The sequence below is a fragment of the Chaetomium fimeti genome, assembly GCF_033439085.1.
Source record: "Chaetomium fimeti strain CBS 168.71 chromosome Unknown B0H64scaffold_6, whole genome shotgun sequence".
NCBI lineage: Eukaryota > Fungi > Ascomycota > Sordariomycetes > Sordariales > Chaetomiaceae > Chaetomium > Chaetomium fimeti.
In genome coordinates, this window is record NW_026944334.1 from 1,476,887 (window position 1) to 1,504,602 (window position 27,716).

At 55.7% G+C, this 27,716-nt stretch overlaps 7 protein-coding genes across 7 annotated transcripts; 2 read left to right on the forward strand and 5 right to left on the reverse strand.

Annotated features, from left to right (window-relative positions):
• Window positions 1-255: 255 nt before the first annotated feature.
• On the reverse strand, window positions 256-1,295 carry B0H64DRAFT_210248 (uncharacterized protein). Its single transcript, XM_062799409.1, has 2 exons — window positions 1,121-1,295; window positions 256-1,051 (listed from the first exon to the last, which is right to left on the reverse strand). The coding sequence occupies exons 1-2, from the start codon at window positions 1,163-1,165 to the stop codon at window positions 299-301; spliced, it is 798 nt and encodes a 265-aa protein (XP_062656830.1). The 5' UTR covers window positions 1,166-1,295; the 3' UTR covers window positions 256-298.
• Window positions 1,296-4,023: 2,728 nt separating this feature from the next.
• On the reverse strand, window positions 4,024-6,099 carry B0H64DRAFT_465502 (uncharacterized protein; the record flags this gene model as incomplete). Its single annotated transcript, XM_062807669.1, has 2 exons — window positions 4,024-5,034; window positions 5,173-6,099. The coding sequence occupies 2 exons, from the start codon at window positions 6,097-6,099 to the stop codon at window positions 4,090-4,092; spliced, it is 1,872 nt and encodes a 623-aa protein (XP_062656831.1). The 3' UTR covers window positions 4,024-4,089.
• Window positions 6,100-6,926: 827 nt separating this feature from the next.
• B0H64DRAFT_210255 (uncharacterized protein) lies at window positions 6,927-7,796 on the reverse strand. The gene has a single exon (XM_062799410.1). It carries the CDS (start codon window positions 7,763-7,765, stop codon window positions 7,034-7,036), a length of 732 nt encoding a protein of 243 aa, XP_062656832.1. The 5' UTR covers window positions 7,766-7,796; the 3' UTR covers window positions 6,927-7,033.
• A 77-nt stretch (window positions 7,797-7,873) lies between these two features.
• B0H64DRAFT_403994 (uncharacterized protein) lies at window positions 7,874-9,014 on the reverse strand. The gene has a single exon (XM_062804365.1). The coding sequence runs from the start codon at window positions 8,770-8,772 to the stop codon at window positions 8,077-8,079; it is 696 nt and encodes a 231-aa protein (XP_062656833.1). The 5' UTR covers window positions 8,773-9,014; the 3' UTR covers window positions 7,874-8,076.
• A 7,419-nt stretch (window positions 9,015-16,433) lies between these two features.
• B0H64DRAFT_326186 (uncharacterized protein) lies at window positions 16,434-20,249 on the reverse strand (the record flags this gene model as incomplete). The annotated part of the gene is made up of 2 exons (XM_062800725.1): window positions 16,434-19,959; window positions 20,098-20,249. The coding sequence occupies 2 exons, from the start codon at window positions 20,247-20,249 to the stop codon at window positions 16,434-16,436; spliced, it is 3,678 nt and encodes a 1,225-aa protein (XP_062656834.1).
• Window positions 20,250-22,559: 2,310 nt separating this feature from the next.
• On the forward strand, window positions 22,560-23,159 carry B0H64DRAFT_376241 (uncharacterized protein; the record flags this gene model as incomplete). The annotated part of the gene is made up of 2 exons (XM_062802463.1): window positions 22,560-22,791; window positions 22,864-23,159. 2 exons carry the CDS (start codon window positions 22,560-22,562, stop codon window positions 23,157-23,159), a joined length of 528 nt encoding a protein of 175 aa, XP_062656835.1.
• A 364-nt stretch (window positions 23,160-23,523) lies between these two features.
• B0H64DRAFT_210325 (uncharacterized protein) lies at window positions 23,524-27,404 on the forward strand. The gene is made up of 6 exons (XM_062799412.1): window positions 23,524-24,085; window positions 24,159-24,529; window positions 24,586-25,625; window positions 25,688-26,359; window positions 26,406-26,696; window positions 26,844-27,404. Exons 1-6 carry the CDS (start codon window positions 23,757-23,759, stop codon window positions 27,294-27,296), a joined length of 3,156 nt encoding a protein of 1,051 aa, XP_062656836.1. The 5' UTR covers window positions 23,524-23,756; the 3' UTR covers window positions 27,297-27,404.
• The last annotated feature ends 312 nt before the right edge of the window (window positions 27,405-27,716 follow it).

Below are 27,716 nucleotides of genomic sequence, written 5' to 3' on the forward strand. Positions count from 1 at the left end.
AGATCAACAAATAAAAGCAAACTATGCAAAAGAAGCCAAGTAGAAAGAAAGGGGATAAAATATAAATAAATGTAGTACATTTAGTTTATTTAGGCTTGAGGACGGCTTTCGCTCCGTTCTTACAGCCGGGGACTCGGGGTTTCCATGGTCGACATACGCACTTGGAGTTCGGCTTCTTTAGCCCATCCAGGTAATGCGGATATCAGCAGCTAAGTCATCCAGGAATGTTACGGGAAGCGCCAGGGTCACCAGCGAGAAACACCAGATTCTGTTTTCGGGGGGCGCAACAAAGCCCTTGCTACCTACCTAGGTAATAGTCGCTGTCATAGTCGTCTTCATCGAAACCGTACTCGTAACCACTAGAGTAATGATCGCCATAGTCATACCCAACATAACGGATCTCTTCCTCCCATTCTTCCTCCCATCCTTCCTCGCGTTCTGTTATGCTAACCGTCCAGCCACACCTCTCCATGACCGTCTTAATGTAGTCGCTTGGGCCATCGTTGTAGACATGCACATTGATATCCCGTAAAGATGGGTTCGCTCTAAAGAAAGCGTTGACCAGTTCTAGCGCCTTAACGATGACGCCGCGGTAACCCGGGAGGTCAGGAGTAAGGGCTGCCAGAGAGTAACCCAGGGATGTCGTAAGCGCTCTTAAGTTAACGCAGCTTTTCTGTATGTCTGCAAGAATTTTGATGGTTCTGTCTTGAAAGGCGACATCCTCAGGGTTAAGGTAGAGGAACTGCGGGAACTGGATCGAGACATGCTGAATGTAGCTCGCATTGTTGGGCCCGATTTGCTTGAAGAAAGAAGCCAACTGATCGGGCTCGGCAAGGACGAAGTTAAAGCAGTTCCGGCCATAGAGGACCGAGCTGGCTTCTCTGTAGATGAGCTGATTCGCGCGGAGCAGCCCAGTTGTGCGGCGTTCTCGTCCATAGCAATTGTAGCAGGCGTCGATGGACTCCTCGTGAAACAAAGCCAGGTCATAAATCATGTTCCGAAGTTCACTGGGGAGGTCGAGGAAGCCAATCGGAGTGTTGACAGCCATTTGCTGTTGGTTCATTGTTAGCCACGACTTTCAGTCAACACCTTTTGTGGGTTGTAGATGGAGAGCACGTACCGTACTAGCGACATCGCGCTCGGGGGACTGGGCGATGCCGGTCATTTTGAGTCGCAAGAGGCCAGCGAGAGAATGTGATGCCGATGACGACTCGAGGGGAGATCCGTGAGGGAGTGAGGGGTCCGAGAAGGAAAGCGCTGTTGGACTTAATCTTCAAACACCTATCCGTTTGGAGAAACAGTTAATGCAGGCGGTAACTGGTCTGTGCTAGTTTGGTGTGACGGCCGGTTAGTTATTCCGCCCTTCAGCTGCCAGCGGGACACGCCTTCGATCCTTTGCCGTTAGTGACGGCTGACCAAACTTCGATCTTATCTTGTTTGGAATTGACAAATAGGCCCTGAAGGGCTGTCAAACCGGAAAGTGTTAATTAGTAAGTGCTGGCGCCGACGACGCCAACGACGCCAACGAGGGTATCCCTAAACAGGATGGCTTTCCGTCCTCCCGCAGCTATATCGTATTGACTCCTGCAAAAGCTCCAACCGAAACCGATCTATTCAATAATCTCCTTTGCCACAAGACTGTACTCACTCATTCAGTGTTTCGAACTAGCTTTGGAGGGGAACTCGGAACTTGTACTGCCGTCGATAGTGCCGAGCACATTGATAATACAACAATATAAACTACATAACGGTATTCGAAGCAAGCCGAGGGGCCGGTAAGCATTGTGGGCGGGCCATTTCGTTCATATCGTAGTTGTGATGGGTATACGAGTACTTTGATATTGGATACAAGCGATTGGCATCTCCCTCGGTCTAGGTGAACTGCCTGAGAGTTCATTGACACTCAACTACTCCGTCATCCAACTTCCCTCATCCTGATATTGCCGATGACGGCAGACGATGAGTGAGCGGCAAGGCAGCAGCAACACGCCGCAATACCACTCCTGTTTTCTTTACCTCTAAACCAACCCCACCCTTCGAAGTTACGCAACCTGGTTGGCTTAGGCTCCGTGTAAGATCAACCACGGCTGCCTCACTCCCCGGTCATCAAGACTCAAAGGACTCGAAAGCCGATGCCACCGGGAGCCACCTAACAAGCAGACCACCATGACTACGTTAACCGGACGACACAACGGGCTCGGCGATGAGTAACCATCCAAGACAGCCAGGCAAACAGGCAAGCAGGCAGCAACGTCCCCAACACATCCCGTACGTACGTACCCCAGCCAATCCCATCCAACCCCTTAGGTACCTACTTTGCCCCCGTCAACAATGAACAAACAAACCCAGCCCGCCAACTCCACCCCCGCCACCACCCGCCGACCGACCGACGACCCCCCCCCCCCCCCCAACCCGGAAACGTCCCGCACACCACCATCACCAACCCAACGTGGCAACCCAGCCCCCCCCCCCCCCCCAAAAGACGGAGCGGGAGTGGAAGTGGGTGGTGGGGGAGACGGGTAGGCCAAAGCGAGGGAGGCAACAGCCGAACAGGACTTCCCATCTCACCGGGTCAGGCCAGGGCCGCGAGCGGACAAAGAAAGACGGGAGAGTAGGTGGCAGAGCAGGTGGTGGCGTTGGCTGGCTTACTAAAGCGGAAGTTCCATGTGGTTGCCGAAGGGGGGAATTATTGGGGATAATCGGGTGGCTTGTTGTTGACGAACAAAGAGGATGTTTTTTTCTACTTGGTATGGTTGGGTCGGGAGAAGTTCTGGGGTGGATGGTGATGGTGGGGGGCGGCTGAGGGCATGGTGGGTTGGGGAGGGGTTTGGTTTCTTTTTGGGGATGGGTTGGCAATAGGCGAAGGGCGGTGGGAGGGTGGATTGGAGAGTGATCGATCGACCACCGAATGGGGCGTTTTGATGAGGGTGGTTGAGAAAGCGGAAGGGGATGGCTCATGCCGGGTTAGTCCCCCGTTTCTTCTGGGTAGTGGTGCTTGAGATGGCTGCGGAGATTGTCAAGTCACCCAGTCAAGGGGTAATGAGAAGTGTAACAAACAACCACTTACCACCAGCATAGGTCTCAACGCCAGAAAGACTCATGAACCCAGTCCCTACCTCGCATGTGTAAGTCAAACCATCACCCGAGCCAATGACAGACATAGCAGACGAGGTTGCTCGTTGCCAAACCCAAGACCTATCTTATCGGTTCCTTATCTTATCAGGGCCACTCCCAAACACCCACCCTAACCACCCGGCCATTCCTTGAGTTCGGGTCCTCAGCCCACCCAAACCTCAACTACTTTGCGGTCCTCTGCATCCATTTGTTTCGTCTACCAAACAAGAAACATCACCAGGAGTACTGCATTGATGGATGGAAATAATAGTTAATGTAAATGATTACTCAATTATGTCTCAAACACTGCAGGTATTCTATTTCACACTGACAAGGACACCGGCAAACCACACTGAGCACGATTCAAGTCCCAAGAATGTAGAGTATGAGTAACCGATTCATTGATTGCTCTCAGTGTATGTATTCGTGGATGTATGTATGTATGCATGCATGCCGTCTTCCCAACCCCTTAACCAACCGGCCCCCTCTGCCGCCAAGAACGCCATGCTTTGCTTTTCACCACATTTCGTATGTATGTACACACCAACCTGCGACAACACCCACAGCCGCGTCCAACACCACCACCACATGAACAGAAGAACCCAACCAATGGGGGAAAAAAACAAACAAAAAAACACATTACACCGCCCGCCAACCAGCCCACCCGCCGTCTCATGCTTGCCATGCCACATAACAAAAAAGAAATCATCATCCGTAGTAGGGAGAGAGAAAGAGTGCAAGGAGGGCGTGGGCTCCCCAACCACCCGCCGACCAACCCCCCAAAAACCAAACCGGTCTAAACCAAACAGTGCCAGAGCCCGAGTAGACAAGACAAGACCATAAGATAGATAGACATACGACAGGGTATTTCCACCACAGCGCACCGCCCAACCAAGCAAGCAAGCAACCCGCCAGCCATGAATCAAAAAGACACATAGAAAAACAGAATAGAAAACGCAAGAAGACAAGTGGTCATTATTGATTACCATTCAGGCTGCCAGGCCCAAAACTCAACACCCGCTGCAGCAGCGTCCTCCTCGCACCGCCTGCGCGGCGGTACTGGATCACGGGACAGTACTCCTCGGTACCACCACCATCCTCGTCGACGGCCATGGCGCCCAGGCCCAAGCCCACAGGACCGGTAGGCGGCACGACGATGCGCTTGTCGAGCTCCGCGTCCCAGCCGTACGGGTCCGGGTCGGGGTCCAGTCTGCCGCCCATGTCCTCGGGCTGCATCTGTTTCTCCATCATCGTCGCTGTCGTCGGCGTGGGGTCGAGCGACATGTGCGAGGAAGCATCGGTGCTCGAGGTGGTGACGTTGGTGAGGCTGGGCTCGAGGAAGCCCGAGAAATCCGTCATGGAAAGGCGGATGGACTCGTGGTCGTAGCTTGGCGACGGCGAGATAGGGGTTGTCGGTCTGGGGGTGGCGGTGTTGCTGTTGATCTTCAGCAATGGGCAGCATAGCGGGCCGGAGGCCGGTGCCTTTTGAGTCGCGGCTGGACGGGGGAGCATGTGCGACATGCTCGTAGGCGTGCTGATGCTGTTCGTCGTGTGGGTGGACAGTCTCGCGTTGTCCTGAGGGATCTTAAGAGGGCGCAGTGCCGGGGTTCGCATTCTCGTGGGCGCGAACCGCCGGTCTTTTGTTGCCCACCCGCGGGTGGGATATGGTGAATAGGCTTTTGCGGCCACGCCGGCCTTGCCGACTCCGTTGGTGTTGGCAGCACCCGGGCGCGCGCTCCCCACGACGGTGATCGGGTAGCGCTGCCCCGGGTGCGGTTCCTCCCAATCGCCCGACGTGCGGAGCGATTGCTTTTCGGTCAGTGCTTCGTCGCTGTCGGCGCGCGTCTCGGGCGCCGCCGGCCGGGCACATTCGGGGGAGGCTGTGACGGAGTCGTCAGGGATCGGCGTGACCTGTAATCCCTATAAGGGGTTGGTCCTGCGTCTGGCATGGTCAGGGTCGCGCATTGGAACATCAACGTCAACCGGGGCCGAAGTGGCGCTCGAGCTGTGGCCGCGCTTGCTGCGGCCCATCCTATTGAGGCCAAGCTTCGCGCCCACCTTCTTCCAGCCACTGCTATGCGAGTTGGTGGCCTTGTGAAGAGCCCCAGGAGAGGTGTTGAACTCCCAGTCTGAGACTGGCGGTGTGGTAGGCGGTGTCATGGGCTCGTCCGAAACCGGGGAGGGCGTGTTTGCGCTGCCGTCTGTGAGCGCACGCTCGGCGTACTCGCTGGACGACGAGGCGGAACTCTTGGGCTCGCTGGTCCATGGCATGTTGAGCATGGGCAAGAAGCTTATCTTTGGCGATCGGCTCGAATCCTCCGGGCTCGACGACAAATCCTTGGGAATGCGGAGGCGCGACCGCACGTGCCTCGGGTCGTGCTCCCCAGACCAGTCTTGCTGCGGTGTCACCGAGGCGATGAACGGGCCTAGCACCGAGTCGTTCATGAGCTCATACACGATCCTCACGGCTTCGTCCAGCTCCGACGGGTCGGGAGGGATTGGCGTGCAACGTAACGAAAGTAAACGGTCCCGGACATGGGACGGAAGGTTGACTTCCCGGTGGCCGTAGGGTAATATGTAAGCGTTGATGATCTTCTGCCAGAGCGAGCACACATGGTCCTTGCCATCTGCGAAGCCGGATGCCTGCTCCATCAGAAAGTTAGAGTACGCCGTGCTGTAACGATCGGCATCCATGGTGAACTCGAGCGTCTCCATGCAGTGATTTTGTGATAGAAAGGCTGTGAAGGCACCGAGCGTGTAGGGCGGCGGTGCGATATTGGTGAGTATGTCCCTCAGCGATGGGGGCGACGCCGGGTTCGAACATGCCGAAGACGGAGGCATGAGCGCCAGGCTTGGGGGGCGTGATGTGGACATGATTGAGTCGTCGTCCTCGAGGACGGATGACGGCTGTGTTGATGATTCTCTTGAAAGCGGTCTCGGGGGCATCCGGGTTGGTGAATACCCTCGATGCTGCGCCCTGGGCATCCTGCCCGCGGTTCTTTGAAAAGCCAGCGAGCAACTACTGGGCCTAGCTGCCGGAGCAACAAACGTAATGGCGTGTGAACTGATATGACGGAATCTTCCTTCTCTTCATTCCTTCCGACTCAGCATGATGGCGGGGACGCCACCAGTATGTCGTTTGCTCGGGCTACAGCAGATACCGGTCACAGGCTAGCCAATTACCTCGACCGATTACCGGGCAAGTGCAGCGAGCGTAGTGGGGGAATCCAGGTGGTTTTCGGTCAGGACCCAGTCGCCGTGTCGTCGGGAATCGTGGTACTCCTCTCTGAAACAGCCGGAGGGCGTACAGTAAACGACCTTGAAGGATCGCAGCACACAACAGGACCCCGTCCGGTATCGAATCGGCTTCGAGGTGAAATACCCAAGGGCGTGGGGTAGGTTCGGATGGAGGTGCGGGAAGAATCAATGATGTCGACGGCGAGTCGGTGTAATTCCTGGAGCCTGCTGTCTCACAAAAAAAAAACACACACAAAGGGCCGGAGAGTAATCAGGCCTCGGCGACAGCAAAATCCGGGCGGGATGGGCGACGGGTATTTGTCGATTTACGATGCGGGAAGGCCACGCACTGGAAGCTTTCGAAGACGTCAGACGAACAATAGTAGCGTCGGTGCTGGTTGTGTGCTCCGGATGGCGAAAAGGAGCAAGTGGTCCGTCGAAGAGGAGTCGACCCGGTTGTTCGGTTGAGAGGCGAGATGGAGGAGCGGGAGGTCGGGCGCTTAGGATTGGTGGTTTGAGGGGGGGGGGGTTGAGGAGAAAGGAGATCAAAAGGGAAATCAGACAAAGCACGGCACGCAGCAGCCTGTCTTTTAGAAGGTTCGGCGAAGGGAGCAGGACGCCCGGGGGAGGGGCAGGGCGGACAGGGGTTGGGAAGGTGCCGGGGAGGTACGGGAATAATATCCTAGGTAAGAGCGACCCAGCACGGGTGATTCTGCCAGACCCTGGACAGGGAGCAAAACGGAACAACCTTACCCATTGGCATGGCCAAGCTGGATCCAGCGTTTTTTCCTGGGGGGCTCTTCCACTTCCTTGTTGGGCGAAACTCACTGATCAATGTTCCATAACCTGCAGCTCTCTTCAACGCCCAGTCCCCTAGTTCCCGCCTATTGCCTCGCCATTCCCACCCAAGCAGCCAAGCTATCCAAGCAGACCGCTCACGATAACTAAACCAGCGGTAGTCGGCCACGGTCCAGGTCACCAGGTGGCCAAGGCGGCAACCAGGAAAAAAGAAGAAAAAACGGAGTGGGCGGGCTCCGCAAACTGACAGGGGAAAAGACTGATCATCCAGATTTGCCCTGTCATGCCATCTGCGCGGGTTAGCGCGACGGGGAGGTCCTGGACAGGAAAATTTGGCGACGGTGAGAAAGCCTCTGGCGCATCCTCTGGTGCTGAACTTGCTGGCCATCCCTGGCCATCCCTGGCGGGCGCGCGTGGTGGCACACATCCCTGGGTGGTTTTCGGGCGGAGGAAATGAAGAACACGGAGGTGCGCCGAGAGTGGGGCGCCCTGACCATCCAGTACCGCAGGGCAGGGCTTCTAGAAGCCTTCTGAAGGGGCGAGCATGCATCCATCCCATGGATGGATTGCTTCCCATGTTGTGCGGCCCAATCAGTGCTGCCTTGGCTGCGGTCATCGTCCGACGTCCCTTCGCGCGGCGATCGCACGACGGAATTGATTGGTGATGTGTCACTGAACGACTGCTCTGATCAATACTTCCACAGCCAATGCAGTGCAATGCGGCCCAGCAAACTACCTATCGAACCTCGCTCTTTCCTTCGACACCAGCCGACCCCGAAATCCATCGAAAACCAGCGCACGCAGCCATCTGCTGCACGCGCTTTGAGATAATCACGATAATTTATCGATTGTTTATTTCCACCGTCGGCCGCGGTGGCGGCGCGCATGGCATGACACGTCGTTCGACCGGCTGTGTACGAATTTGCGTCACACGGCGATGGCGGTGGAGAAGCTGAAGGGGTCTTGAACATTCTCTCTCCACCGTCTGCGATGGTTCTGATGAGGCCGATGCCCGAGTGTCTGACTCCTTGTCTGTCGTGCTCTGTTATCACATCGGGTCGTCATCATCAACTGAGCGCGAAGTTCCTCGCGCGACGCTGACATGCTCGTTCTGGCGATCGATCCATCGATTACGAAGATTACCAAGCGAAAGCGCAGCACGGCCTGCCCGCAAGGCGCGGCTCTTTTCAAAAACCGCCACGACCGACTTGTCTGAGCTTGTCCAAACTGGTCTTGGTGCTGGCTTCGGCTGACGGATATGTGCGCTCCACATGGCTTGAGATGCTCGGGCCCCCCTTGGCAAGGACCCTGGCCGAGCACGCCGAACCGGCAGGGTTCGGATCCGCCTTCTCCACATTTGCTTCTGTCGTCCCTGCAGCACGACTCGTTGCATCCGGCTCTGAAGGTGCAAATTCCAGAAGCCAAGTGCTGGAATGGTGAGCACGTGTGGTGGGCGGCCGCATCACCACCATCGGCGAAAAATACGCAGCCAAAAACAACAAAACAAAACAAAAAAAAACGGAGGAAAAACGCCAAACAGACGATATGGATGAACAGACATGAACAGGCAAAGCTGGAATCATCGAAACTGTCCACTTTCAGGTTTCCGGATACGCAACGCATGGACCACCACTTCAGTGCAGTCCCCTGTCACAGTCCTTGTCGCAGTCCAACTCCTCGGCAGTTTGCTCACGAACCTGGACCGCCAATCAGAGCAGCCCTTGGCGACGGTCATGATCGAGACGGACCAAATCACCCAAAAAAAACCGGGGTCGTTGGAACGGAACCCGAAAGAACGGGACCACAGCTTCGACCGTTTATTCTCTTCCTTTGCCACACGGCCTTCGATGCAATAAAGAATAAACGATGGGCGGCCAGTGCCAGTGCGGTGGGTGGGATGGCAATGCGTCATTTCCAGAGTCTTGAAGTTTCTTCCGACGTTCCAGAACAATAATTCGAACTTAACTTGGGAGTTATCGATCGGAACGCCCCCGTTGTTTCCACACTCCGACCGGCCGGGCCGTGGCCATCGATCGCAGCCATCGGTCGCAACTTGTGGTGCGAAACGCGGGCATGACGATGATCAGGCCGCCCTGATCGCCCTTCCGGCTGACCTCCGAGGCCACACAGTGATGACCTTGGCCGAGGCTACGAGGCTGTGAGAGGTAATTGGAACACCTCCATGGCGTTTTGCGGCTTTATTTTTTAACTCTTCATGTTTCGGCCGTTTTGTGTTTTGTGTAACCCACACCGGAGCCGCCGTGGTTGCCAATCTTCAAAGCCCCCAGGAGGCGCCGGGAGCACCCCGGAATCACGGACATACCGTTGAACTCTGTCACTCTGATTAACAGGGACCACCTCCTCACCCATTTCAACCGTCCACTCAGCCGGCGAGTTCCGATTTGGACACTTCCGTTCGGCTCGGTTTGTGCCATCAGCCGAAAAACGACGCCCATACAAATGAATACAATACACCGTATCACAGTAAGCTGAGCATTCCCATTCACTGTCGACACAGTCGAAACTGTATGGGCGAATGACCCCCCGGGAACGCCACCATTCCAGGTCAAGGGATCTGTTACGTACTTAATCTCCGGCCCGCATTCTTTCGGGCTTCTGCTGGGAAATCGATTCAGCGCACGGGGCAGTCGCCTACAAGTACGGCTTCTACTGTGTATGTACAGATTATGTACACACATATCCTCGAGGCCCAAGTGAGACAGCCCAAGGCCGCCTTCGGAGCGAGACCCCGAGCCGCGCCAAGTGGCCATCTCGCGTCATTTTGCGCATCAGACAAAGAAAGATAAGGTTATGTCTTGGCTGGTGCATCCCGTGAGGTGGAGATATCACTCCGGCCGGACGTCATCAGACCACCGCCCGTTTCTTTGATCACAACGGGCCAACAAAAGATTGTTGATATTGTGCCAATGGCGACAAACCGGGCGGGTATTCCGTAACGTTCTTGACTGAAGTCAGGCAGCCGAGGGCGGAAACAAGCCGCCCCTCCTGTCCAAACAATCGCGGCGACGACCGGGTCCACGACGCGGGCTCCGGCCACACAGCACCAAAGTACAACGTCAGCAGCGAGTGATGCTTGTTGACTGAAAGAGAGACCATGACACAGCACCTATCACAATCGCCACCGACAGTTAAAAATTGCGCGGGGACGGTAACATCCTAGCGCGGGCGCGTCTGTTTGCTCCTGTGCCACGCCGTTGGGCGGGCTCAAAGGGCACACAGGGCCGGCTACTCCGGTAAGCGACGATGCCTCGTCGGAAATGGCAACAGGCAACTGCACGCAGCATTCGTATACTACACTATGTACACGTGTATGCGCGTGGAATTGCAGCCACCGCGGATAACGGCACATGGTGAGCCCGATCGGGCATCTGCAGAGAACATTCCATGACGACCACGGCTCCACGGGATCGCGATGATGGGTGATCGGCCACCACACATACCCTTATGAACACAACACACATCATAACTCTCTCCCAGAACCGCGGTTGTGTGGTTCGCCACAACTGCCAGCGTGCGGCACAACTGCAGGGCAACCAAAGACAGCGGCGCAGGCGGGTCTCGCTTCGGCATGCCGTCTTCGATCATCACAAATCGATCCTGCCGGGCATTTTCCTCCAACCCGCCTCCCTTGGGCATTGCATGAGACGTCGCTGTCACCATCCAGATCGGGCAAGGCGGAAGAAGCTCTCATCTGCAGCAGAAGGCTTCTAGAAGCTTTCCCTCCGCGGGTGGTTGCGTGAGCCAAGCGAAAAAAGACGGGAAGCCGTGTGGTTGCATGTTGTGCCGTCCTGCAGGGCGGGTTCCAAGGGCAGCACCGATGCAGCGAATCCTCGTGCATGGGCTTGTGGAAGATTCCGTCTCATGGTACGTTGCAACTTTGCAACGGAGACGCCGCGCCCGAGGGACAGACTGGGCAGGAGGCGCGAAAGCGCGAACCGTGGTGGTTCTGTCCGCCAAACCCTTTTCTTCCATCAGATTTTCTAGAATATTACTGATGACAGCGAACAACCACCAACAGAAAAAGGCGCTTTTCTTTGTTTCGACCCACAAATCGTGTTTTCCTTTCCTCTCATCGAACGGGGATTCTCAGGGGCCTCGCGCAAAAACTGACCGCATCAGAAGTCTGGAAAAGCCTCTTCACGCCATTGATGCCAGCACATGCCCTCTCTCACACAACATTTTTCCGTCGAGATGACCTGTCAACTCCACCGCCAAGCTTTAGAACTCAAGGTGTTGGTGGGAAAAGTACCACCTCGTTATTAATGGGCTGACTGACTTTATCCACTTCGCGCCACCGCGAAACAAGGCGCGCCAGCTGAAAGGATCCGGCCCCGTTGCCTTCTTTTGGCGCCCGTTGACTTCTCCTTTCTCAGCTCCGAGCCGAGGAGGCTGGCTCGGAAGCAGGACGGAAGACAGCCTTCCCCAAGGTCGTCCCCGTCCTTTGCCATCGGAGCGTTTGGTCAAAAAAGGACACGCAGCCGACAACGGCCTGGACTTTTCGGTTCAAGCCGAGCTTCACGGAGATCCCCTTGGCCAACCCCACCACCACCACCACCCCTTGTGCCCCTTGTGCCCTCCCTTCTCCCAAGATCCTGATGGGATTTTCCCAAGCTTGGCCAAACGCCCTTGAGCCGCACAGCACGTGGAACCGTGGGCGGGCGAGAAAGTATTTCTGTTGGCCCACACAACAGCTCAGCCTGCCACGCTTGTGCATCCGCTAACTTGATAACAACCTACGCGGTGGAGCCCGCAAAACCCAAACGCCCCCCTTTCGTGGTTCCAAAGTTGCACAACCATTGCCCGATGGCCCAATCAGATCTTGCCCCTTCGGCTTGGTGATGCGGCTATTCAAGGCCGCCCGTGACCTTCTTTCCTTTTTCCGGTCATACTTCACGAGCGAGGCGAGCAAACAGACCGCGGCGCGCCCGGGGTTGTTGGGTGACCGCGTCCGGCAGCCTCGTCCTCACCGAGCAGCAGAAGAACATTCTCTCTCATCAGACCGCTCTTAATTAGTGAGTGACGACGCTCCACAGGACGATGTGGGCACAACAAGCCAGAATACCCGGGGCAAACCGCGGTGCCCTGGCGGCTGGGGAGCTGGGCACCTGGGGGGGGCTCATGGGGCTGTGCTTGTCACCGAGTCCGATGCCCTCTTATCCCCGCCGTTTGTGAAGATCGTGCCCTTTGCCCCCCGGACGAGGCTAGCAGGCAGGCAGGTCATCGGCGGGTGGGCCAAGAAGGCCGGACTCCAGATGTGGATAGGAAGGAAACGAAGGTCATCCGCCAGGAGCCGCAAGAAAGCGCCCAAACGTCGGGAGCCCTGGCGGGGTGTGAAGATTATACGTACAGAATTACAGTTTCGCTTTACGAAGTACGCCTGGTTTTGCTTGATTTTAGTTTCATTTTACTCGATTCGACTTGATTTTCCTCGAGCCTGTTTTTCTTTTGCTCGATCGAGTCTTTGCTGCTCGAAGAGTCCGACTTCTTTGGCCACAAGGGTCACGAGTGGCTTGCTCGTTGTGAATGAGCTCCATTCCCAGCACCACATGGGAAGCACTGACCTCTGCCCATCGTCTGTGAAGGCTCTTTGTATGTCACTATCCGGACCACTCACAGCGTCCGGCAAAGTCTCCGTCCAGAAAGAAGATCCCCATGGGACTTGCCGAGGCGAACGAAATTGAATGCGACCTTGCCGACTCCACCACAACCAAACGGGGATCCATGGGTGTGGAGGGGAGGGATCGAGGGCGGAGAAACCATGGCTGGGGTGGGATCCGCGACCGCCGCGCTCGTCAATCTGAGACCGACGGGACGTGGGGGGCCCGTTGCTGGACCAGACGACCTCCTTCTGCGTTTCTCTCCCTCTCTCTGGCTTGGCCAGGGGGGATGTTTGGTTTGAGCCGGACCGGGCGGTGACAGATGACAAGAGACATGGGAGTTTATTCAACCGCAGAGTGTTTTTGTTGGGGGTCATTTCACATTTCACCCCAACCCCAGGGGAACATCATCGCCGATGGCAATCCGGGGAGCGCGTGGTGTCGTCCGTCTGTCCGTCCATCCTCTTTTCGCCGGGAGCCGGTTGACTGCGACGCTATGAAAACGGGAGCGACTGAACAAGGGGAACACGCGACTTGATCTTTCCAGAACGGTGTGGTCTTCGACATCCGGGGTTTCGCCGCGTCCGAGACCGGGGCCGGAACAAGGTTCTTCTTCTTCTTCGCCTTCGTTCCTTGTTCTTGGTTAGGGGGTGGGGGAGAAGGGGGGCTCTTCGTGGGGGAGCGGTGTCCGCCGCGAACAGACCACTCCCTAGTGACACCCACGACACCGTAACCGAGGGGTTGGGTGTGTTGGGTTGGGCGGAACGATGCGACACGTGGGTGGTTGCTCTTGTGGACGGCTGTCTGCATCGTACCAAGTGTCTGAATCAGTCAATGGATGCCCGAATGGCGCCGTGACATTGCATTGGTCAGGGTCGTTCCCGATGTCGTGGGAGGGGACCGTGTTTGCGCGGTGCCGGTTGTCGTTCTCCGAGACTTGGGTTTGGTGACAAATCACGCGGTCACGATGCTTAAGCAGTTACTCCGGAGGAGCTGAGATAAGGTCTACGATGCCTCGGTATACCCAGCATGAGACCTGGAGAAGGGTCTGAAGGGAATTTCGTCGGACTCGGCCAGGGCACGATGTGACATGGACTTTTGACCATGAATGGGTCTTACCTCTCGGCATGTTCCTGTGGCACTGGGGATGGAGATCCATCATGACTCCATGATTAACAGCTGCGATGTGCCAACTAGGGCATTTCATGCGAATGAAACGGTGCTATTGAGCCCCGTAAGATGCGAGCGATCATGACGGGCCCGGGGTTGTCCTATCTTGATGACGACGCCGTCGAGTTGAGAAACGCCGTCTTCCTCAGTGATGAGACTCGACGCGGAAGACACGACATCGGCTGCTGGCATCAACAGTCTCACCGTCTCGTCGTATTTCGCTGAATGCTGACCACACCGCCTCATAAACCCGGGCAATAGAGCTTCCGTCGCCAGGCGGTGTCCAGGGGCTTGTTGACCTCCTTTTTCATCTTCCACTCGTAAACGAGAGAGGCACTGTTGATTGGCACGCATCCCATGGGACTTCGTACAACACCTTCCTTCGAAAGTTACCCCTGAGCTTCTTTTCCGCCTCGAGGTTCTTCTGTATAAGCCGAATCCGCGTTTCTTCGTCGGAATGTCCCGTTAACAGGGTCAAACCAAAAACTCACTCGAGGCCAGCTGGGTTTTGATCCCTACCATGGACCATTCAACCCATTTCTTTGGTTCTGCTACCCCTTGCCTCCCGTTTCTCCACCAATTGAGATTACCAAGCCGACGTTGATGCTCGCTGCGAAACCGACTCGGCCGACACCCCTCGTGGTGTTCAAGTTTACCGTATAGGGACGGCAGCGAGCCCAGTCGTCAGTTTCAGTTATGCTCGGGAGTCGGGGAGCAGTCAAGCCGACCTCCTTCCGACGACGAGAGGGACTGACGCGCCATGTCTAACTCTCTACCATTCTCAGATGAATACACCACCCCGAAAACAAAGTACTCTCCGTAGCCACAGCCCTCTCGACTTGACTTGTCCACCATCCCCCAATAATTCCACCTTCCACACCCCACCCAGGGACTCAGTCTGCAGAATACAACCCAAAACCAGGCGACCGCACCCAGACCCGACGCAGGGACGAGCAGTTTTAAACGTCAGCCATGCACAACGCGGCCCAAACCGCATGGCATGGCAGACGGGGACTCGGGGGGGGGGGGGGGGGGACTCATCGTGTGATCGTGTACACAGAACCAAGCAAAACGACGTGCCACCTCGCCGCGAGGGGCAGTCGCCGCGTCGATCGGCCCTCGAACATGAACGAAAGCGGGCCATGTTCCATCGACCCAAGAACCCCCTCTCCGGCCACGCATGCCGAGGCGTCCGGCCTTCGTCAAATCCCACGTTTTTTTCTTTGTCTTCGGCGCGCGCCACAGATCGGCAAGCTTTTGCGTGACGGCAGCGGACGATCGTGGCTGGCCGGGGAGGGGATCGGATCAGACGCGGCCACGTGCGATGGCAACCGTTTTGGCCTCGTTGGATGCTGTCTGTTGTATGTACTGTGCATGTCAAGTGGTGGTGTGTGGAGTGTCATGATGGCTAGAGAAGAGAGAATGGTGTGAACGCTGTCGGGAAGATGAGTCAGTGAAGTCTAGGCATCCATTCCAACGGTCAAATACATTGTCGAGGTGGTTGAGGAGGTGAGAAGACGACCGGCCCTTGGCAGGCAGCGATATTGTCGATGTCGCTTTGTTAAACTGCAGGACCAAGTCTCTCATGTCGCCCCCTTAACCTCTCCCACATCTACAAGTACCCTCCCATCACGTAGTAACACCCATAATCACGGTAACAAATAGGCATCAGTCAACCCGCTGTATTCACCCATCCCTCAGCTCAGTAAAGTCCCCAAAAAAGACCCGAATCCCAAGGGCAGCCGCTTCGTCCATCCAACCAGCCTAGCCAGCCCATTCAGAGCCCCAAAAAACTCAAACGCTGTTTCGCCGCAAGGGGTATCAACAAGCCCACAATAGGCCATGGAGAAAGAAACGCCAAAGATACAAAGCCACCCAGCCGACTCATGTGAGAGAACCAAGTCAACCAAACGCACATGACGAGACTGGTACTCATTCATGTCCCTGCCCCTCCCGTCAAGCCGGCCGGATCGTGCCCGTAGGCAAACATCATCTCCAAACCCCCCACCTTGCTCCCCCCTCACCAAGCCCGCCATGGATACCATCCATCTATCCAAACCGACCAGCCAGCAACAGAAGTAATGCCTAAAGTGGTATGCCCCCAAAACACCATGGAAATGTCCTCAAAGAAGCCAACCCGTCGCCCGCACTGTTTTGTCTCCCTCTCTCTTTCCGGTTGAAAGGCCATGTCCGATTTTTTGATATGAAAGCCCGCCAAGAATGCAAATCCCGATGCCCCAATGTCTAAACGCCGTTCGCCCGTTGCCATGAAGCCGTGTAACGTAACGTGGAATGTGAATGTTGTAGAGGATACGGATTTGTGGGAAGGAATCGTCGTCTCCTTACATTGTTTTCAAAATGTGGTATTAGAAGTGTAGGTGAGTGAGTTTCGGTGTGTGATGCCGCCCATTGTCGATTTCAGATTCGAAGGTGGGTGGATAGAAAAGACTTGTACAGGGCTGGGGCAGGGAGGAAAGTCTCATTCCCATTCCCCGCTCAGAACCCATCGAGGCTGAACTCGCCCTTGAACCCTTCGTTGAGGAGTATCGCCGCCAGCCGTCTCCGTTGCAGCGTTAGTTCGCCCTCTGTGTACGAATATTTCGGATTCAGACCCATCGCGATGCACATAGCGTTCGTGATGGTAAAAACACCGCAGTCCCAGCCGTTGGTCTGACGCGGGGCTTCGTAGTCGATTGCGCGCCACTCGGCTTCGACGAACTGGTCCTCGAGGATAAAGCGCACTAGCTCGAGTAGTTTGGCCTTGACGGCCCCGTCGCCGCCACCCCCGCGCATCGAGTCAATGTGTGCAACGGTCCGTTTGCCGGGGCGGATTACGGCCAGGGTCCAGTGGGCCTGCGCACAGATGGGTATCAAGACTGTATCGATGTCGAGGAAGTTCGCTTTGCGGACACCAGCTTTTCGTAGGAGGCGGCCGCAGGCACTCGGGCCATGGGAGAGGACGCGGGGCCAAAAGTAAGATGTGAAGGCGGCACACTTAGGTTCCTGATCTGTCGCGCGCTTCGTTTTGTTGATATAGTCCGCGATGTACAGGATTGAGCCGATGATCACGTTGTCATTTAGCCACGCGGTAGGCGGAAGAAGCTTTTCAACAAAGTCGCGCCTAGTAAGCGGTTGGCCCTCAAGGGTTTTGACGAGCTCAGCGGCGGGATTCGCTCTCGCGGCGTTGACGACTTTGCAGTTCCAATCCTCGGACAAGGGGATGATAAGAGGGCGAGTGGGTTGTCTCAACCCGGTGAGCGCAGCAAATTCCTCGGCTTCTTTCTGTCTCCGGGCTTCTTGCTCACGGCGGCGCTCCTCCTCTTGCCGTCGACGCTCCTCTTCGAGGCGGCGCTGCTCCTCACGACGAGCCTTCTCTTCCTCGCGTTTCCGCTTCTCTTCAGCGTCTCGCCGAATTCCAGTCTCGAATTCGTCTCGGATTTGTCGATCAATCTGCAGCTGCTCAAATTTTGCGACAGAGATGGCCAAGTCATCGTCATCTTCTGCAAAGAATTCCTCCAAGGTACGGGGAGCACGCCTCTGCTCAGCAGGCTTGGGGCGCTGCACCTCCGCTTTGGTGCGCAGAGGGTTGATTCTAGGACTAGAACTTGCCGGGCTACTGGTGTCATTCTCAAGAAGATGGGCCGCCCGTCGACGCATCGCGGGGGTGGATGGTAGAGGCGGAAGCGGAATCTGCACCATGTGTCGTTGAGGAGCGAGCCTGGTCGGCGGCTTCGCGCGTTGTTCCTCCTCTGCCTCGGCCCGCTTCTCCAAATCATCGTGGAGGTCATTGAGGAAGCCATCGTATTTATGAGCGTGGTAGGTGAGCCCCATCTCCTGGTCGTCCTTTTCAAGGGCCTCCAAGCTCCACTTGTCTTTGAGGCGAATGGACCCATCATCATCCTGCCGAGAGACAGTTTGGAGAGCCTCGAACTTGCGGGTTGAGTGCTTATCGCGGAGAACTTCTGCCTTTAACTTTGCCTTCAAAAACCGCTCCGCCTCGTGTGGTGCCATCAGTTTGGTTGGAATATGGGCGGGGGGGATAAACTTGGAAACCGGGTTGATGAAGGAAAGCTTCCTGTGCTTTTCGGGGGTTGCCACGTACTTGGGCGAGGCCGGAGCATCGTCCCTCACCTTCGGCGGTTTGAGGATCCCCTTGGGCTCTAGCACCATTTTGTAGTCGCCAAGTTTGCCCCGTGCTTCCTCATCGGATGGCGCTGGGTCCGGAAACCTGCGTTCGTACAGAACTTCGCACTCGAACTCGTCGGCGGGGATCTCCTCCATGGCAGAAACCTTATCCTCTGGAAAGCACCCTGGCATGTTTTCGATGGGGTCCTCCCTCAACTCGACGAAGCTAGGCAGCATTTCTGACTTGTGGATGGCGTTAATATCCACAATCATCTGGCTAATCGTCTGGTAGCTGGCAGCGGATATGTCCCGCACGATGTCAAGTGACCGCAGAAAATCCAAAAACTTCGCCGCTAGCAATGCTTCTCTTCTGAAATGAATATCGCGCAATGGCAGGCGGCGCGGCGGCGCGGCATATCTCCTCTTGACGTCCTCAAGAATGCCGCCGACGCAATAAATCTCCTGGATAAAGCGGAGACACCCTTTTAAGTTGTCATGGTACGCGCGTACCGTTTCCATCCACTTCTCCTTCTTCTTACGGTCGAGTTCTTCGGGCAGCACTGGCCCGTGCCTCAGTTCCTGGTACTTGAAAATCCCGATGCTGGCGCTGCAGTCCGTGTTGTCTGGGGCCTGCTTTTGGATATCCGCAACTGAGGAGCCGTAGACAAGCTTGCCCGTCTCGATATCTTGGAACTGGGTTCCGATGAAAAGGTAGACATCTTGGATGTTCTCGGAACCGATGTGTTGAGTGGGGCAGTCGGCCCACAAAAGGTCGTCAAACCCGTCGTCCCCATCCTTGGAAGGGGACTGTTCCACGGGTGAGGCTGGAGACTGGCGCTTCAACCTTTTGACAACAATGGCGTCACTGTCGGCGTCTGTTCGGCGGGTGTCGAGAGTCGCGTAGGAATCGCCGCAAAAATGTTTCTGGAGCGTGTCGTAAAGGGCCGCGACGGGGCTGCTCATTGTCGCGACGGTACGGCTCAATATGCCGCAGGCCTCGTCCCACATTGATCGGGAAGATACTTGGGCCGCTGCTTGGGCGGGTTTGAGGGTCTGCGAGTGCGCCTCCCCGTGCCGAGCTGGGTCGATCGGCGTAGGTACAACCCGGTCGATGCTTCGGGCACTTTTATTGCCGTTTGAGTTTTGGATTTGCGCGATCAGGTCGATCTCAGTGTCTTCCGCTGGGCGTTTTCCGTTGGAATTGAGGAGGTTCTTGTAAACTGCGTGGTAGTTGTTGTTTCCACAAATGCAGTGCCAACTGAAATCGTCCTTCTTCTGGAGGACGCGCAGATTCTTTTCCTCGGAACCGACGACGTAGAAGCGCAGGTGGCCTGCCGCGACTTCTGCCTCCTCCCGCGAGTTGTAAATATTGGGCGGGCCGCACCAACAACCCTTCATGTAATGGTCGTTCCGGATTGCAATCCACAACTCTCTCGCAAATTTCTCCTCGCCTTCTTCGTCGCGCCGTTGCCTAAAAGTAAGACTTTCACTGCCGGGGCTTTTCGGCGCGGGCGCGGTGGGTAGCAGTGGGGTTATGTCGATGTACTTTGTGAGGTACCGGGTGTGCCGGACCGGGGTTCTTGGGGAGGCGGCCCTCCTCGGAATCCTCGTGGGAGTGTTTTTGATCGCGGTGACCCACGGGTGCTCGAGGGATAATGATGATCTCGGTGGCGGGGTGGGAACGTATGGGGTGGTCGGTGGAAGAGAGACTGGCGGAGGGAAAATTGGCGGACGGGCTGCCGCGAGACGAGCCCTTGGGTTGGGAGTCACAGGTTGTAACTGCTCCACGGGAATCGCCTCGAGGGCAAGAGTGTGGGCCGGGTGGGGGGTTGGTTGGGCGTACCGCGTACGAGGTGTTGGAGTCGCGGGGTCGGCGGCGGCCTCGAGGGCAAGCGCGCTAATGATAGCGTTAGTGTTGGTCCATAGGTAAGTTATCTTTTGGGGCCCTTTCGTGAGGATGTGGGCGCGGAATCAGCGACCCTGGAGCATGGTGACTCCGGGGACTCTGGTGCAGGGCAGACTAGTTGCAACGTACAAATTGGAGGTGGTGGGAGTGCTGCGGTTGTCACGATGACAAGAAACTCGGGCAGAATCGCCCTGACACGAGTCAACCGACGAGACGCCGGGACTTTGGCGCAGGCCACGGCTATTGCGCGTGGCGCGCGGCGTTGGGGCTTGGGCAGGCATCGTCAGTTGTTGCTTCCTCAGTTTCCTGGGAGCGATGATGTGCTTTGTTGAAGGTCTGAGGAAAGAAGAAGAAAGGGCCGCGACTGCCTTGCAAAGTCTGCGGGGAGGGGAAAACCAAGTCGCGGCGGGATAGTAGAGAGGAAAGCACAACGCGGGGCAGAAAAAAGCGAAGAGGGAAGACAGTGGGTGTTGTGAGAGAGGTGCGGCCACGATGCCGCCCAAGCGGGCAAGAGCGACGACGGTGCAACCACCTCCTTGCGCTCCTTGCGCGCACAATGGGAAACTTCCAACCCAATGGCAAACAACCTATATCAACACCACAGGTACTTTAAAAACCGACAGTTTGTTTCTACCTTTCGCACGCCGCGACAAAACTCAAAAGGATGAAAGAAACCAAGCGTCAAAGGGGTATTTACCCGATAACTAGGCCAGTTGGATAGCAGCGGCTTGGATGTTCCTCCCAGTGTCAGCAATCGCGATTGTGCTGGTGGGAATCGCAGCCGCTGTGATGCAAAAGGAGGGTTTTTTTCTTGACGCGAAAAGGTAGGAATTCGCGGTCGGTCGGTCGGTGGGCTTGTCGGTTGTGGAGCCGCTAGATCGCGATCGCATGGTTTATCGTTAGCGTTGCCGTGGCAGCTACCGGGGTCGGTGCAAGGGCGATGCTCTCATCTCAATCACGTCCCGCGGAAAGCGCGCGAAAGAGGTGCGATGGAGAGCGAACAAAGGTGCCCCGCAACCGCGACGGCAATTGAAGTTGGTGTTGCGGCTCTGCAGATCTGGGGAAGCTTGGAGCTTGGACATTCCGGCTTCCCGCTCCCGCCACCGAAATGCAGCGGCGCCACTGTAACGCTAACAGCATCCCGGCCAATACCAACGTTACCGGCACGTGGTTGGCTCCGTCCAAACTCGTGTCATTTGAACGACCTCTTGTCTCTGTCGGGTGTAAGTGACTGGATGCACACAATAGGTAGGTGTAGAATAACGGTAAGGCTTACCAGCGGATTAACTTTACCTGACACTCTCATCAACTACGCCCTAAACATTCCCTAGCTTGAAATTATATTCGCATATCCGGCCCAACACCCAGCGATACCGAGAACTTAAGGTTAGGACTTATTACACGTCGTCAGGGTTTATGTGGGGCCAGGGTGATGCTGGAAATAGTTGGGGATGGCCACAGATAGAGGTGAGACGGCGTTTTCGACCTCGAGCTGAAGTGGGCAAGGGTTAGAACTTGGAAGAGCTACAGCTGTACGAGCGCTGCTAGTAACCGGCGCTCCTAAGATACTGTGTCCGACACTTCGAAGCTTTAAGGAACTCGCTGCTTCTTTACTCATGCTCTACTATTCCTTTTGTGCATGTCGGTGTCGTTTTTTCTATCCCGGATCGATCTCTCCTGGCTTTGGCATTCGGTTTCGATTTCACACTGCATGTTGTATATGAAAAAAAGGCGAAACTTATGTTCGCGGACAAGAATCTGCTACGTTTAGAGGGAAGTCGTCATATGATGATGTTTGAAATCCTATTTTGGTTGCCGTCTGTCAGCCGATATGTTGTTGGTGAGATATCGTTCGAAGTGTGTGTTTTTGGTTTACCAAAAGGCGCCAATGGGCCAGAGCTCCGAATTGGCTGCCAAAGGCCCAAGTAGGTATTTGGTAACAACAGGTCAAGTTATAGAGGATGGCCTTAATGTGCGCTTCAGACACACGGTTATTCGTATCTCAGACTTGCTGCCACTGCAAGAACAGCCCCGGTAAACTGGGCCCCTGCTAGGTAATGGACACATATTTGCTCCTTATACCATGCTAACATACTAACTTAGGGACTAAGTGTCCCTCGAGTTCTATGTTTAACCCCACCTGATTTTGCCGGCCTCTCCTGGTGGCCTCGCACCGTAAATATTAGGTACCTAGCATGTGGATGCCCATCTCTCTTATGTGCTCTTATGCAAGATAGAGAGAGACCGAGAGCCGCGAGAGAGAAGCAAGTGAATTATTATTGTTGATTCGACTTCAACCTGGAAAGCTAAATAATTACCCTCGTTTATTCTGGCGTAGGTAGCGATACTGTGATGACATTCCCAGTGGCTTTCGTCCCATAAAACCACTGCCGGGCTCCTTCCTGCTGCTGTTCACACTTGCGTTGTTTATTTTCTACTGCCGTTCTTTTCTCCTCCATTAAACCAACACTCGCCTTCTTGGCCTCTGTTTGCAGCTCGGGAGTCTCTTGAGATTGTCGACTGCCACCTTATCTGATCGAACTCGTCAACAGAGACCGTTTACTTCGAAATATCCTTCAACACAGAAATCAATGGGATCGCAACTCGCCAAACCCGTGGTCAAGGCAGACCAGCTCGTTGCCGAAACCCTAAGCCCGAGAAGGCCGCGAAGGAGCTTTATGGACACCCCTGGCCAGCGACGTGACCTTTCCCCGCTAGGCTCGGTAGCACGGGCTCGCCTCTTTCATTTTTCAGAGCCTTTCGATGGTCTTAATGAAGATCGGTTCGATCCCCATGATCCGTTGCAAGGGTCAGAAGCTGAAAGTGAGTACCGTTATATTCTGTTCTCTCTAATGTTCTCGAGGCCATGGCTCGTTGACGTTTTGGATTTCGCAGCCTTCCGAGACTATTGGGCCCAGCGCAGCAAAGACGATACTGCTCGGGCCGACGCTCAAACGGCTCGGGCAGTTCTGAAGAGCAAGGCTCGCCTGGATAAGTTTACGAAGCAGCTCGTCGATGTAGAGGAAAAGGAAGAGGAAGAGGAAGAGGAAGAGGAAGAAGAAGAGGAAGAAGAGGAAGATGTTTGTGGTGACAATACGGACATTGACGAGAGAACCCGGAGCCGCCTTAAAGAGGCTCGACTGAATGCCCTGAAGAACAACCAGAGGGCCAAGGAACAGAAACGGCATTAGCCAACGCACCTGAGGCGTTCAACAGAAGGGACGCGGCCGGTTTAGGAGGGAGAATAAGGGAGCTCGTTTCTTATAGAACGCAGATGTTGAGGGACCTAGTTGCGAAGTTGCATTTTTGCCTCACAACAGCTGGCCGCCAACCCCCTTCTTCGCAGGATAGCATAGCTTCGCAGTTCAGGGGCTCGTTGCCCAGCGACCAAGCGGTCATAGCTAACCCTAACCCGACGTTCACTCACATCACCCCGTTTCGGTTTTGAGGTTGTTTGCTTGACGGAAGACCACGTAGGTCGGTGGCACTGTAGTGATACCAATGAGGGGTGTGTCTCTGCTTGTATGTAAAACGTCTTATTTGCTCAAAATCGCGAGACACCGGCAAGGTGACTCTCACCTGTGTATAAGTGCCCTGATGCCGAGCGGGTTAAGGACCCCACAGTGCGGAATGTGTCATTCAGGGCAGGAATTCTGCATTCTGCACGGAAAAGTGGAATTTCAAGCAGCAGTTTATCGCTCTCATCCCGAAACTCAACTCAAACTTGGAAGCCATACAAAAACCCAACCGACAATTTGAGGCTCGACTTACCCAAGCAGGAGAGGAAAATGACACCGAAACCCAAACCGCCCCCCCGAGGGGACAACCCCGCCGCCGGGCCAGCGAGTAAATCCGCCCAGGCCAAAGCCCAGGACGACCAGGTCATGGCGACCAACAACAGCAGCATCGTCTCCAAGCGCAGCGTCGAGAAGCTCTACTACCCGCACGAGCCGCACTTCTTCCGCTACTTCGTGAAAAAGTTCCAGCGCCGCGCCCCGCTCATCAACAGGGGCTACTGGCTGCGCCTGCGCGCCATCGACGTGCTGGTCCGCGACTTTTTGTGTGGGGTTCAGAAGCGCGGGCGGAGGGGGGTGGTTGTCAATTTGGGGTGTGGCAGGTTAGTACTTTTTTTGGTTTTGTTTTTCTGTTGTGTTGGGTGTGGGGTTGGACTGGTGCTGATGAGGTGACAGTGATGTCCTGCCGTGGCAGTGTCTCACCCGGTATCCGGGGGAGTGTGGTGGTGTCAAGTTTGTGGATGTCGATTTCCCGGACCTGATCGAGAGGAAGCGGCAGACGGTGATTGGCACGCCTGAGCTGGTGGGGATGTTTACGGGGGTGAAAGAGGCCGCGGGGTTGGCTGCGCCGGTGGTGTTTGAGAGTGAGCAGTATGTGCAGATCGGGTGTGATCTCAGGGAGCTCGGGACGCTGCGGCAGGGGTTGGCTGCAGCGGTGGGGGATTTTGAGGAGTGCGAGTTTATTTTCGTGGCTGAGGTGTCTATCACGTATATGGAGAGGGAGGGTGCGGATGAGGTTATCCGGTGGGCATCCACTGTTGGGCGTGGTAAGTGCATCCTCGACTACACGGGCTCCTGACCTTGCGTTGCTGACATCATCCAGCCGAGTTTGTCCTCCTGGAACAGATTCTACCCGACAGCGAAGATCACCCCTTCGCTTCGACCATGTTGGGGCATTTTGACAAGCTCAACACACAGCTCAAGTCGGTCAGCACCTACCCGGGTGTGACGGACCAACATGCGCGCTTTTCATCCCGTGGTTGGGACTCGGTCAATGTCTGGACCCTCTGGCAAGCGTGGGCCGATGAGACCTTCCTGTCCAAGTCCGAACGCCTCCAGCTGGACGAGATAGAGCAGTTCGACGAGTGGGAGGAGTTTGCCCTCTTTGCGAGTCACTACTGCGTTGTTCATGCTAGGGCAGGAAGCAAATCCGACGCGGTACCAGCTCCGTCAGTGCCCTCTAACGCCGAACAACTCCCGACCCAGTCGGTGGAAATGCGGTTCGACGAGTGCCCCGGTGTGAGAGGCCAGCGGCGTTTCGCAGCGGCCATGCGATTATCTCAGGACGAAACAGACAAGACAGAGCAGTCAGTGCTCAATGTTTTAGGTCTGGGCACCAAGAGCCGGTTGCAGTCTTGCGATCTCTTCCGGTTGGGTACAGTTGACGGTGAAGAGGCGATCACCTTCCAAGAGGGAGGTCCAACAACGAGGATGTGCCATTCTTTGACAGACCTTGGGGGTGGTCAAGTGCTGTTGGCAGGAGGACGGGGCTCACCTTCAGCCCCGCTCGCCGATTGCTGGTTATTTAATAAGAACACGAAGACTTGGAAGCAGACACACCGTCTTCCGACGGCTCTGTACCGGCATTCCGTTGTGGCCTTAGGTCGATCGGGTACAGCCTTACTTGTCGGTGGTAGGGGGGTGGCAGAGGCCTTTGGCGGCTGCCTTCTATATCATCCTGTTACGGGGTGGGTGAACTGCGAGATGGTCGGCGAAAAGCCGGCTTCGGTGTACGGTGCGGCTTTATCTTGCAGTGGCGATAGTGTCACAGGCACCTTTAGCGGTGTCTACGCTGGTGGTCTAGAAGATGCACTGGTTTCCGACCAGATCCTATCCTGGGAAGCGGATGTCTCGGATATCAAGGTATGTTCCTGCTTGCTGACTTTCCCTTGATGACCAGGAAGTTGACGCTGACATGACCATAGAAACCCACCGTTCGATTCAACCGCTTGGAGATTACCGGTAATATGCAAAAGGACGCTTCTTGGCTTCTTACAAGGTTTGGCGCAACTTGCCTCCAGCAAGGGGATGAGTTTGTCCTACTAGGCGGCATAGCTAGGGATCACCTACTTTGCCATCGCGACGAGGTTTTGTTATGCTCATTGAACAAAGGTGGTATTACCATCACCAGTGGACTGATTGGTAAGATATCAGAGGAACGGCAGTCAAGACCACGGCCGCTATTCGTCGGGCATTCAATGGTCCCGATGCCAGACGGCTCCGTTGTGGCGGTTGGGGGCGGGGCCACATGCTTCTCCATGGGTACGTTTTGGAATAAAGGGGTGTATACCCTTCAAATCCCGGCACTGGAAGGCGAACAGAAGGGTATCCCTCCCGCTGCCTCCCAATGGGTGCACGAGAAAACGATCGACATCGTTCCGATCCAGCGGAAACCGCCAGTAACTCCCAAGCTTGAGAACATTGGCGAACTGGCTCAAATTACCGCGATTCCCAGATTGAAGTTGGAAACTGCGGACGATTTTATCAAGATCGTACGTGACGGCAAGCCGGCAGTACTGGAAGGCTTGGATCTAGGTAGCTGTGTATCGGCCTGGACACTAGATTGCCTTGTCAACAAAGTCGGGGCTGATCGAAAGGTAGGATATCACTCTCCACAAGTTGGTGCCTTGCTAACCTGGGTAGATCGTTATTCATGAGGCTGCAAGCCAGGCGATGGACTTTACCGCCAAGAACTTCCGCTACCTCACAGCTGAGTTCGGTGACTTTGCCCAAAGGGTAAAACAAGGCGATAGGGTGTACTTGAGGGCGCTGTCACACGAGAAGCCGTCTGAGCAACCGGCCGTGCTGGCGGAAGACTTCCCAGCTTTGGCGCCCGATTTTGTGTTGCCCCCTCAGCTCTCACTTGTGGCGGAGAACCTGTTCAGCTCTGTATTGAGACTGTCCGGCCTGGTAAACATGTGGCTACATTATGATGTGAGTGAGCCCGGTGCTCGTTTTCTGCTCTACCATTGGCACTTCGTTTCTTTTCTGGTATCTGGCTTCCACATACCACACTCGCCCCTTTTTTTCTCATATGTTTTGTTCACCTGAGACTATGAAATGCTGACTGTAAGCGTGTAGGTTATGGCGAATATCTATTGCCAGGTCGGCGGCTCCAAACGGCTGCTTCTCTTCCCGCCGTCGGATGTTGAGCACTTGTCCTTTGCTCCCGGGGCCTCTAGCTCCAGCATAGACGTCTTCTCGTCACTACAGTCACCCAGGCTCGCTCATACCCATCCCCACGAAGCTATCCTGTCACCCGGGGACGTCCTATTCCTACCCCCGCTCTGGCTACACACGGCAACACCAACCTCGGACAAAAGTATTGCCGTAAACGTCTTCTTCAAGGACCTTGAGAGCAACCATTATGCTTCTGGCCGGGACGTGTATGGGAATCGGGATCTCGCTGCCTATGAGAAGGGGAGGCAAGACGTTGCCCGCATCGCAAGTAGCTTCAAGAAGTTACCGGCCGAGGCAAGGGAGTTCTATCTCTTGAGGCTGGCAGATGAACTCCGCACAAGGGCGAGCGGATGAGGCATGCCGCCGGAAAGTCGCCGCTCCCTTGGGCCACTCGCCATTCGGGGCTCGGGACTGCTTGACCGCCAAGCCACGGAGACCCTATATATTAGGTAACTCTAGCAGGGCACGCCGGAGATGTCAAAACGTCGTGATTGCCCGAACATGGCGGTATTTCATGACTTCCAGATTCCAAGGTTGTGGTTGACGACCGAGTCAGACACTGGCAGAGCATGCGGCTGATAAAAAAGGTCGAACATAAGGCTTCTTATCAGCCTCGCTCTTCCGGGACGTCCCCGATGAGTGAGATGCTGCCGCGCCACAGATCTCTGAAACGCCCAATGACGAGCGAAGGCACCATGTCGAGTCAGCGAGGCACATGCATCAAGGGACTGCCCTGACAGGTCCGCCAAGCCTCCGCCCGACCGCAGCATTGTC